This window comes from Octopus sinensis, linkage group LG6, assembly GCF_006345805.1.
Source record: "Octopus sinensis linkage group LG6, ASM634580v1, whole genome shotgun sequence".
Taxonomy (NCBI): domain Eukaryota; kingdom Metazoa; phylum Mollusca; class Cephalopoda; order Octopoda; family Octopodidae; genus Octopus; species Octopus sinensis.
The window spans coordinates 73,661,379-73,674,633 of record NC_043002.1 but is presented as its reverse complement, the minus strand read 5'-3'; the positions used below and the strand labels follow the sequence as shown (position 1 = coordinate 73,674,633).

At 36.4% G+C, this 13,255-nt stretch overlaps 1 protein-coding gene across 1 annotated transcript in view; it reads right to left on the bottom strand.

The window, feature by feature from the left end:
- LOC115213100 (vacuolar protein sorting-associated protein 16 homolog) overlaps positions 1-13,255 on the bottom strand; it is a 42,044-nt gene that overhangs the window by 5,765 nt on the left and 23,024 nt on the right. Inside the window, exons 16-20 of the mRNA XM_029782025.2 lie at positions 12,204-12,312; positions 5,350-5,444; positions 4,419-4,523; positions 2,876-2,953; positions 2,061-2,230 (exon numbers count right to left, since the gene is read on the bottom strand). Of these exons, the coding sequence (XP_029637885.1) occupies positions 2,061-2,230; positions 2,876-2,953; positions 4,419-4,523; positions 5,350-5,444; positions 12,204-12,312 (557 nt within the window). The remainder of the gene's footprint in view (positions 1-2,060; positions 2,231-2,875; positions 2,954-4,418; positions 4,524-5,349; positions 5,445-12,203; positions 12,313-13,255) is intronic.

Genomic DNA, 13,255 nt, shown 5'->3' with positions numbered 1-13,255 from the left:
TATTTAATATCATAAATTTAAATATTTGTTGCCGAGCTTTACGATCACTGCAGCGTAGGTTTCACCATTTGATAAACAATATTAATATGTTCTGGCGAAATTTTTCATTTTCATTTGCAACACAGTCTCTCACTCTCACTCTCTCTCTCTCTCTTCCACCTCTAATTGTTTTCATTAATAGTAATTTACTTAAATATATATTCATTGCAATTTTTTCATTTCATGTTTTATTTCGTTATTTCAGATGAGGAAATCAGGTATTTTGTTGACTTAAATTTGCCGTGTAAATGCTCGGCACAGGAGTGGTTGTGTGGTAAGTAGCTTCTTACCAACCACATGGTTCCAGGTTCAGTTGCACTGTGTGGAACCTTGGGCAAGTGTCTTCTACTATAGCCTTGGGTTGACCAAAGCCTTGTGAGTGGATTTGGTAAAAGGAAACTGAAAGAAGCCCGTCATATATATATCTATATGTATAAATTGAGATAGGGGTTGTGAGTGCAACCCACCATGGGATAACAATATCCAATATACTGCCAGTAAAGCACCCAACAAAGTTAATACATAAATGTTAAGAATTGCGATGCAATTAATTCATTTATTGTATTATATGGGCGAAGGTAAAATGTTTTACCACAAATTCATAATACAAAATAAGAAAATGGAGGAATACACCTTAATCAGTAATCAACAACCAGATAATACCAATTCATATAATTTATTAACCAACAACATATGAACATCAAGGTCAAACACAATAATACAGAACAAAACAGTGCACATCAATGAGTAATATATTACAATATAGTTTATATTTATATTTATTTATTTATACGTATTGTACTTATTGTATCATATTACTCATTGATGTGCACTGTTTTGTTCTGTATTATTGTGTTTGACCTTGATGTTCATATGTATTTGGTTAATAAATTATGTGAATGGGTATTATCTGGTAGTTGATTACTGATTAAGGTGTATTCCTCCATTTTCTTATTTTGTATCTATATGTATATATATGTGTGTGTGTGTGTGTGTTTGTATGTCTGTGTTTGTTCCCCGTCAACTGATGCTGGTGTGTTTACATGCCCGTAACTTGGCAGTTCGGCAAAAGAGACCGAAAGAATAAGTACTAGGCTTACAAAGAATAAGTCCTGGGGTCAATTTGCTTGACTAAAGGTGGTGCTCCAGCATGGCTGCAGTCAAATGACTGAAACAGGTAAAAGAATAAAAAATACTAGAAAACAATTATATTGGACAACTTATTAACACTTAATGAAGCTTTGAACTCATTTGACTTATTTCCTTTCTGCTATTATCTAAGAATTATCAAGTGAGTTTGTTGCTATGGCAATTTGATACACTATAGGTATTAAAATATCTCTGTGATCACTGCTATTTTTTTGCACACTAAATGTATTTGGACTACCTTGATGTTTGTTTAAAAAAGAGAGATTATGACTGTGATAAAATAATGAAAGCAATATTTATTAAGCAAGTGAGCACTATTATACAAAGAAATAATTAGACCTAAAATACCATAAAAATTATAAGAATTGGGAATCAAATGAGAAAATATTATCAAGTGGTAATAAGTAGTAGAAAACTAGCAGTCTTTCTGTTAGTGAATTTAATAAGGTTATAATACCCATCAATTATGTTTTTTCCTGTTATATTTGTATTAAAACACTCTTCTTGGTTAAATACAGAGTATCATTATTGGAGGAATTTGTAAATTTTTCAATAACAACCAAATGTTGATTAATTAAAGATAATTCAACAGAAATTAGCATGTTTATTCTATTCAGAGGTATCAATTAGTTATAGTTAGAGTAAGGCCCAATGGCTTCAATGAAACAATAACATTTGATATGCAAGAAATCAATATTCTGTTATCTGTACATTCAAAGGAACATATGAAAAACAACATTCAACAGGAACTTGGGCAAAAATGACAACAAAATAATACTCGAGATATCATAGCATAGTTAACAAGAATGTTTAGCTGAATATCAGAATTCGAAAATATATAGAGAATATTTTTCAAGTATGCATGAGTTTACCTTCTGTCAGGAACTTTAAAAGTTTTTCGCATAAACTCAGCTTGTTTCAGCTTATCATCCACAATCAATTGATGTATTGTCTCGTGTAAAGTCAGGTCAATATAACGCCGGTTAAATTCCTCTTCAAATTTCTGCTGCATATCCAGCAACTTGATTTGTTCTTCTGTTTGCTGATTGAGTTAGTGCCAATAATAAATAAAAGATTTGACACATCAGTGAATACATTGTAAAATCTATTATCAAATAGATTTTCAAAACTTCTATAAAAACCTGTTGTACTACTTTTAACAATTATTTAACCCTTTATGATTTAAACTCATACACTGTTCACTTTCCAGACATTTGTACATTACTGCATATGCTTTATACACACTTTTGACAAGTTGTGGTGCACCTGAGCACAGTATACAATAATTTCATTATTTTATATATAAACCAACCATATTTAGCCAAAATATTCTGTTTTATGTTCAAACTAGCCAGATCCAGCTTTTCATACCTACCCTAAAATGTTATTTGAAAAACAATTACATCATCAAAATCTCAAACTTACAAGATAATGCATGATTAATTCAAAACAATGTGAATAAATAAGCATTACATTTGACAGAGTAATCTGAATGTTAAAGGGTTAGAACTGTTGCTTAGACACAAGTGAGCCCTGGTCAAGCAACCTCAGATCAAAGGCATTCCAGCTGTAACCATACGTTCAATTGGTATACCATGGATTATACTGTCCCCAAATAAGAGAAAGATTGAGTTCCAATGACACATGAGCTTGTATTTTTTGAATTTCAAAATTAAAAGTTGCTTACCTTAGTAATGAATTCATTTTTTGATTTATTAAAACGAATCACAGCATCCTTAAGTGCACACATTCGGTCCTCTAATCGCTGCAATAACAATAAAATATATTTGTACATAAATGAAAATGATTTTTAGCATGAATCCAAACATTTAATCTAGCAGTTTCTTCGCAAAGTTATTTTGAGCTTGTTATGCTGCTGCAGGCTGGCTGCAAGTGTCAGTTATGATAAAGTTCAACTTCAGCATAATGCAAGTTGATGTAGTGTAGAATGTAAACATGTAGCATAAACATTCAGACATCACCACCATCTTTACAAATCCTACTGCATTTCACACAGAATTGTCATTCCTCCAAATCCATCTTGGTGTATAAGTTGACTTACCTTTTTTTTGGCTATAAATTTTGGTTTACAAAATTCAACTTTTATGCTGGGAAATATGGTAAGTTCATCTTCTGAACTATTAACTACTCATTGCTTTTTGGGAGAATTAAAAAAACTTGTAATTTTTGTAACTTTGAAATATAATTTTAATCAATATATATATATACACACATACATGCATGCAGGGTGTGACGGGTAAATTGTTGCCATTTTATATTTTAAATTTCATGCATGTGCATTGTTTATTTTTGATTTTGTTGACTACACAGTATAGTAAGGTCAGTTGGGCACCATCTGTGAGAAAAACAGCACCATGATGCAATTCACTCTGCCAGAAATTTGGAAACAACATGTTATACTGCTTGGTATTTGTGCTAGAAGCTCCAATATAAACAAATGGTGAACACACAGAACTGTTGGCTTGCTGTGTTGCCAAACCATGTACCGATTTTTGATAAAAATCAAACATCCAACCAACATCATGGTGTTTGGAGTGATCACTAGTGATGGCGATGTTATAACAGCCTCAGACTCAACATGGAGGCCTACATCAAATGCCTGGAGGAGATAGTGCTGCCCTGGGTAAGAGGGTGGCTGCTGGAAGAGTCTATGTCTGACAACAGGACTCTGCACCATGCCATACAAGCAGGAGAACATAGTCATGGCTGTCAGACAATTTCTGCGACCACATCACCCCAATATCTGGCCACCTAATTCCCCAGACTGCAACCCCCTTGATTATTATGTGTGGGGTGCAGTTGAGTGAGAGACCAACAAAACTTCTTGTAACACCAAAAATGAACTGAAGGCAAGAATTATGGCAGTATTCACCAACTTAAACAAGGAGACCGTCCAGAAGAGTTGCAGAAGATTTTGAAGTCGTCTGGAGGCCATGGTTGAAGCCAATGGCGATTTTATAGAATAAATTTACTCTTTAGTATTTCAAGATATTTTTATGTAATTTTAGTAAATATATCTTTTAAAACGAGATGTCAGTGTTATTTTCATTTTTGCATAATTTAGATGATAATATATTCACCACACCCTGTATGTACGTATGTACGTTTGCACGCACATGCACACACACACACACTAGGCTGGCATCAAGAACTCAGAAATGAATATCAATTAAAAAATATGTCAGAATTAAAACCAAATCAATACTTACTTCGTAAGTGAAGCTATCAATTATGTGACATAAGCCATCTTCTAAATAGTTATCTTCTGTATAATACATGTTCTGAAGTTCCTTGCGGTTCTGTTTTCGACAATACTGTTAATACAAAATTAAACAAAATTAGAGTGATTGATTCATAATTACTTAGGTAAGTAAAGTATGGGGTGGTTATACTTCATTGAGGAGGTCAGAATAAAACCAAAACTTGTGTGCAGTTGTCTCCTGCGCTTGCCAGAAAATTCTTAACCAGTATAGGCGCAGACATGTCTGTGAGGCACAGGCATGGTCATGAGGTTAATAAATTTGCTCCCCAACAAAGTGATTCTGAGTTCAGTCCCACAGCATGGCACTTTAGGCAAGTGCCTTCTACTAGAAACATGGGCTGACTAAAGACTTGTGAGTAGATTTGGTAGAGGGAAAATGAAAGAAGTTTATCATGTGTATATGTACTTGTAGGTATGTGTGTATGTGTGTCTCTCTCTTTGTGTTGATAAAATTTGGTAATTGTAAGTGCCACTGTCTTATAAGCAGTGTCTTTTGTTTTCAACCTCCTCTGAAAACATGTCTGGCATGGGGAAATATGACCTTGCTTGGAAACAAGTAAGGGTTGGTGACAGGAAGGACATCCAGTTGTAAAAAATTTACCTCATTGAATTCTATCTCCTCCATGCAAGCATGGAAAAGTGGACGGCACAAATTATCTGAAAGCGCCCAACCATAAATATATTGCAAACAGAAAGAAACAAAAGTAAAAATACACACATAAACAAACAAAAAAGAAATTAGTAAATAAGGTTAATAATTGTGCATTTGGTCAGCAGTTTCATTTGAAACAAACTCACTACAAATGTAATGAATTTACTACATTCATATACCTTATGGCAGAGATAGAATGTGTATGAAGGTTTACCAATACACTCACCTGTAAGTAGAGGAAATAAGCCATTGGCATATTGCGGATTTGACGTGGAAAATCTGACGAATTAGAGTCCTGTAGTTTCAGTAAAACTGTATATACTGCAGAACAAAAAAAAAAAAAAAAAAAGAAGATTATGTTATGGTGTTAATATATTAATTATAATATGATAGTAGAGGAGTAGAGGCAGAAATAGCAGACTGTCAGTCTATGTTTAAAGTTGAAATTTGACTCGGGTCAACTTTGCCTTTCATCATCCCAAAGTATGGAGGTCAACTCGATAAAATTTTCCACTCTGCAAACATGTGACTTTAGTGCCTTGACACATATTTGCAGAGGAGTAACTGAAAGTAGCAAATGAATGCTAACTGCTAAGACAAACTAATATTATGTAGATGTAGAGGCACAGTCTGTCTGTGTGGGTGAGAAGTTTGCTTCACAACCACATGGTTTCAGGTTGAGTCCTTCTGTGTTACACCTGTGTTAAGCCATGCTTAATGAGTGAATTTGGTAGACAGAAACTGTACAAAGCCTGTCATCATCATCATCATCATCATTTAGCGTCCGTTTTCCATGCTAGCATGGGTTGGACGGTTCAACTGGGGTCTGTGAAGCTGGAAGGCTTCGTCAGGCCCAATCAGATCTGGCAGTGTTTCTACGGCTGGATGCCCTTCCTAACGCCAACCACTCCGTGAGTGTAGTGGGTGCTTTTTACGTGCCACCCGCACAGGTGCCAGACAGAGCTGGCAAACGGCCATGAACGGATGGTGCTTTTACGTGTCACCGGCAAGGGGGCCAGGCGAGGCTGGCAACGTCATATATATATATATATATATATATATATATATAATAACAAAAAAATAAATAAAACATATGCATATATACATACATATATGTACTACCTACATCTATATGTATATAAACATGCATATATGGGTACAGGACATCAAAAAAACGAACACAATGAGAAACGAAAACATAAAAGCAGAACCGTGGAAATGGACATTTTTTTAAACAACGAAAAAACAGGCTACAAGACATACAACACACACACACACACATATATATACGTTTATGAACTTGTGTTGCAAGATTCCTGATGTGAAACTGTGTTGAAACAGATCATGTTCTGTTTCAGAATGGTAATTTTTTATTCCTTTTTTGCCAAATAAATGCATGCACTATATATTCGTTCTTCACTCATTTATTACTGTTCTTATTCTAACTCATGTCTATTGTCCGGAAATATTTTGTCACACAAATATTTCCTGTTCATACAACAGGAAATGTGACCTGTTCATATAAGAGAACAGAATGGACTAAGCGGAGCAGGAGCACACATGAGGATGGAAAGTGTTGATGAAGAGGTCACAGATGTGTGACAAAAGATTTCCAGACAATGGACACAAGTTAGAATAAGAACAGTAATAAACAAGTGAAGAACGCATATATAGTGCCATCCTGAAATACAAATATATATAGTACAAATTTACAGAAAACAAAAGATGAAGACAGGTGTATTAGTTTAATGGTCAGGAAGAAGGGATATATGTGTGTATATGTATATATATATACAAGATACAAGACACAATATACAAGACCACCACAGCAAACAGACCCAAGGTGGACACCGCCGGCAACAGCATACACCTCACCTCGATGCTCCTACTGAACATCAGAGGACTGCAAACACTCAGTAACAGGACAAAAATCCCGTTCTTGAGAGACTTTGTTGCATGCAATCAAGCCTTATGCATAGCACTTACGGAAACGCACCTGAAACTGGACATAGCAGATGCGGAATTACACATACTACAGTATGTTGTACTACGGACCGACAGAAAAGAAAGGAGTCATGGAGGAGTCGCTATGTACATCTGTGAGGACCTCACACCCCAGGTCCTTTTGTCATACTCAAACTCGGTGTGTGACACACTAATTGTACATATAAGGCAACTTGATGTAGTTGTGTGTGCTACATATCGCCCTCCAGATGCCCCAAGCCATGTAGGCAAGTTTGAAGACTGCCTTATAAAAATAGAAGAAGTTCTAATCACATTAGAACAACACATAAGTGTACTTCTTATGGGAGACTTCAATCTACCCAATGTCAGATGGCCCGAGGGCCTTTCTCTCCCAGGAATGACAAGATGTGAACGAGGACAGGCGAGGTCCCTCCTGAACCTCATCAACACCCTGTACATGGAGCAAGTAATACTCCAACCAACCAACCAGGGCAGGTAACACACTGGATCTCTGCTTCACAAATAATATGGATCTCATCCATAATGTGAAAGTGACACCGACACTACTCTCAGATCACAACATGGTAGAGCTGACCATGTACGGGCCAAAGGAAAGCATGGACATGCAGCCTACAAGAAACCCTCAGAATCTTTCCAGCTTGAACTTCCATAAGGCAAACTGGAAACAAATTGAGAAAGAGATCCTCAAACAAAACTGGCCTGAATGTCTCTCCTCGCCAGACATCGACGTGAAACTTCAACAATTCATGTCTGTAATGCAAGCCATATGCTACAAATGTGTCCCAGAGAGAAAGGCCACTGTACACAAGAACAAAATCCCCAGAGAGAGGAAAATTTTAATGAGACAGCGTACAAAAATTTCAAATCACCTAAACAAACAAATTGAAAGCAGTGAAAAGTCCCACCTGAAAATAAAACACTTGGAAATTGAAAAATGTCTGCAACTCTCCCATGAAAAGGAAAGAGCAGACAAAGAAGCCTGGGCTATAGACAACATAAAATCTAACCCCAAAGCTTTCTACAGGTATGCCAAAGAAACAGCTACGGTGCACTGTAGGATAGGGCCACTCCTTGAAAAGGATGGCACACTCACAGGAAAACCAATGAGGGTAAGTGAAATACTGAATGAGCAATTCAAGAGTGTTTTCACTCCACCCCTTGGGCATTTCCAAATCACCAATCCAACTGACTTCTTTACCACTGCAGATATAAAATCAGAGGCGGCGACGATAAATTACATCGATATAAAGGAAGACGATGTAATAAAGGCTATAGATGAAATGAAAATAGACTCAACTACTGGCCCCGATGGATTCCCAGCAATCCTCCTAAAAGTATGTAAGAGAGTCCTAGCAAGACCACTGCAGTTCCTCTTTCAGAGCTTCCTTGCAGCTGGCAAACTTCCAAGAAAACTGAAGGAAGGTAAAATATGCCCTATTCATAAAGGAGGTAGCAGAGCGGAGGCCAAGAACTACAGACCTATCTCTCTGACCTCACACATCAGCAAGGTCATGGAATGAATAGTCAGAAGGAAACTGATCACCTTCCTTGAAGAAAATGACTTGCTGCCTGACACCCAACATGGTTTCCGACCAGGGAGAAGCTGCTTAACTCAGCTCCTACAACACTATGACTGGGTGCTGAAACGACTGCTCAACCACTCAAATGTGGAAGTGATATATCTCGACTTTGCAAAGGCCTTTGATAAAGTCGATCATGGAATGATATGTCACAAACTGCGTGATCTCAGCATAGTTGGAAAACTGGGAGAATGGCTTCATGACTTTCTGAAAGATAGAAGTCAGGTGGTGGTAGCCAATGGGGCCACTTCCATTAACACGCAAATAGTGAGCGGTGTTCCACAGGGCACTGTTTTGGGACCACTACTGTTCATAATGGCCCTCTCAGACATGCCCTCAGCCACGCAGAGAGCCACAATCACAAGTTATGCAGATGATACAAAAGTTTCACAGGCAATACAGAACCCTGAGGACACTAAATGCCTGCAATGTGAGCTGGACAAAATATACAAGTGGGCTGAAAAGAATAGTATGCAGTTCAATGCTGAAAAGTTTCAAGCTTTATACTATCAGCATGCAAAACTAAATGCAATACCCAATGAATACACTGGACCCGGAGGAATTGCAATCCCAGAGGCACAATCAGTCCGTGACCTGGGTATTTACATGAGTGATGACGCAACCTTTCATGTACATGTTGCTAAATTGGCAATGAAATGTAGACGACTGGCCGGATGGATTCTCAGAACCTTTAGAACAAGAGAACAAGAAACCATGATGGTCCTCTGGAGGACACTTGTCCTAAGCCATTTTGACTATTGCTCTCAGCTATGGTCACCATCCAGTGTCAAGTTGATCACAGATCTTGAGGCGATCCAACGTAGCTACACGAAGAAGATAGCCTCTATGCAGAATATAAGCTACTGGGAGAGACTCAAGAGATTAAAACTCTATTCCTTGGAGCGTAGGTGAGAAAGATATGCCATAATATACATCTGGAAGATCCTGGAGGGACTTGTCCCAAACTTTGGCATCGAGAGTCACACAAATGCCAGAACTGGGCGCCACTGCGTGGTGCCTAGGACTCCAAATTTGCCATCAAGATGTAGGACAAGATACTGTGATAGCCTGGGCTTCCGAGGCCCACAGCTCTTCAATATCCTCCTGAAGAATCTAAGAGACCTGCATGGGGTGGATGCAGATGTCTTTAAAATGAAACTGGATCTCTTCTTGTCAGGTATCCCAGATAAACCAACTTCACGGCAGGAGGTGCAGATGAGGGCAGCTGCATCAAACTCTCTCATGCACCAAATGGCAGTTGCTAAAAGGCATTCGTGAAGTAAAACCATGTAGCAACACCAAATGGCGGTGCCCCAGTATGGCCACAGCTCATGAGCTGAAACTAGAATCAATCAATCAATCAATCATATATATATATATATATATATATATATATATGTGTGTGTGTGTGTGTGTGTATATACACACGCACATGTAAATATGTATAATTATATGTGTGTGTATATTTTTGTGCTTGGCTGCACTTGCACGTATCTGAAAATCATTAAGTTGCAAGTAGTGCTGTTGTCATTTTCCTTTGTGCTTTGAAAGACAAGTAGAATAAGAGATCCTTTACTTGAAAAACAGGTGGAGATTAGTGATAAAAGGGCATCCGATTATAAGATAATGCCTCTAATGATATATTCATTTAATCCTAGATAGCATGGCAAAAACCCCAGATATATAATAAATAGTAATAAAAATTAGTGTGTAGAAAAGATTATATATGTTGGACAATGGACATATGATGATATATATATATATAATTAATTGCCTGATAATGTATAGATTTAACAATCAAGTATGAGGATCCCATAAATACACTGATCATTCAATCAGTAACACCAACAGCACATGGCTGTGTTTATACTCAGCTCAACTCATTAGAGCTACTGTGGGTGCACAAGCTAAATCTACTTTATTAACCTTTTTGTTACTATAATTCTGTCGAAATATACTGCTTTTGTTTCAGTTAATTTTGAAAATAACGATGAACTTAGTAATATAACTTTGCTTTTATTAAGATAGTATTTTGAGCATAAATTAACAGGAAATTTTGATGGGAGGCTTTAATTTAGCTTGTTTTTGTATTTGGTTTGCAAGATTCTTGATATGAATTTGTGTGTTGAAACAAATTTTGTTTTGGGAGGACCATCATGCCTTTAAAAGTTTGTGTGTTTATTATTAGTGGCCTAATGACCCTCTCAAGACACAACAAGCTTTAATTTAGATCAATATAAAATAGGAAGTTTGTATCTTAGACCCACAGGTAATTTTGAGTGGGTTGGTATCAAAAGGATCGATGATGCATATTTAACCCTTTCATTACTAACCCGGCTGAAACCAGCACTGGCTCTGAGTACAAATGTCTTGTTTTCATAAGTTTTGAATAAAAATCTTCCACCAAACCTTAGTCATAATTTATGTTCCTAACACTAGCTGAATGATAACTAAGTTATTTTACTAAACTCTTTGTTATATTTAAAGTAATTGAAAGAAATACAGTAACAAAAGGGTTAGTGATTTATCATCAAAGCTGTGTTGCTTTTCTTTTAGTCAGGTGAGAAGTTCTGTATTTATGACCCTTTATAGGGCATCTGAGAAGTGGAAAGGAGAGAGAGAGAGAGGTATCTTTAAACTGGAGACCTAGCTTGAATGTTTGCAAAAGAGTGGACTTCATTAAAGGCACCAAAGGGCCATGTAATAATACTGAACTGAGTGATGGACTAACAAGCCATAGTGGGATTTGAACTCAAAATGTAAAAAACTAAAAGAAATACTGTAAGGTCTCTACTCTGATGCTTTAAAATTTCTGCCAGTCCATCTCCCTAGACTGTTATTATATTCATTGACCTTGGAAAAATGAAAGACAAAGTTGACCTGAGTAGAATTTGATCTTGCAGTGTAAGGTATGAGAATATACATTGCAAAACATTTTGTCCAATGCTCTAATGATTTGGTCAATTTGTCACTTTGATGCTGTGATGTAAGAAATATAAAAGAGAAAACCAGCTATCAGAACAAAAACAAGCATGTGTTTACATAATTAACACCATAAGAAGTTGGTTGGAAGGAAATTACACTTACTTTATATGTCAGATACACAACAGACTACCTTTATAGTTATAAGGTGGAGGAAACAGTTAACTGAAGTAACTAGGCCTACCACATTTTTGTCAGAAAATTGTGTCAGTTGAAACAATTTGGTCTCTCTATGCAGAGAAGACATTTTAGGAAGACTTCTTGAGGTAAATGGTTCTTTTTTAACACAAACTCTGATTTTATCCGGTACAAAAGTACAATTTTGTTCAGGTGGTGGAATAGTCAGTACAAGTATATAAAAATACAAGTTGCAGAGAATTCACAATAAATTTACCATTGCAAATATTGAAACATCTATATTATGATTCTATGGCTAATTTCTCTGTTTATATATGATCAGGCAACAAAATATGCCCCAAAGTCTTAAACAAATTTTAAGTAAAATAGGATGTGAATGACTGCTGTCTCTTACCAAGATCTGTATCACCACTACTGATAGCCTTTGACAATGCCAATTCATTCCTATTCATTTTCATTAATAGTGGAACTTGTTCTGAAGCTTTAGGTTCGAACTCCAAAAGCTTAAAGAGAAAAAAGTGTATGTCACCTTAAATTAATAGAAATAAGAATTATTCATAAAAAAAAAGAGGAAGACCAACAAATTACAGTTAATAAAGCTCAAGAAATAAAAAAAAAAACATTCATCAACATCATTATTTTACACTTGTTTTACCAGGCTGGTAAAGATTTGGCAGATCTGTTGTCATCCTTCATCACTTAATAAAAAGAAAATCCCCACTTTCTCTTATATAACCTTCTTTTGTGCTTTTATACATGATTTTATGGGTGGATATCTTTTATAATGTCACCAGCATCAGAGAATCTGTTTCCTAGTACTAAAGTGTTCATTCTACTGTGTATCCGTTTTTTCAGAGATATTACTTTTCCAGACAAGTTACCCTTGTTGTAGTTTGTAGAGACCACGTATCTCCCTTGTGATTAAGACAAAGCTCCTTTTGTTTACTCTTTTTACTTGTTCCATTTAGTGGGTTGCAACCATGCTGGGGTTTTGGAATACCGAACCAGATGGGTTGTCTACCCTTCACCCATAAGCCACGTTTTTCCATTAAATAGGGAGGTGATAGTTACCAATGGAACCTATGAGAGTAACTTAGGCAGCCAGCAGTAAAGGTTATCTCCATTGTCTAAGTGGCAGATGTGAATCTCACTGAGGAAGTTGGAAATATAGCTGCCTTCAGGATGTAGGTGGGCAGGAGAGCTTATAACGACTGACTAACAACATAAAATATTCTCTTAGCTCTTTCTCATCTCTATTTGTCCATCTTTAACCACCTCTCTGATCAATGCAGTGATGTTAGTGTAACATCTGTTAGCAGCCATACACAATATATAAATATTTCATATGAAAATGTTTTTTTCTCATTGAAGTGAATGTGCAAATGAACAATAGAAATGATAATAAATGCAATAAAAGTGTTTGTAAATTAAACAGAGTCATGTTGT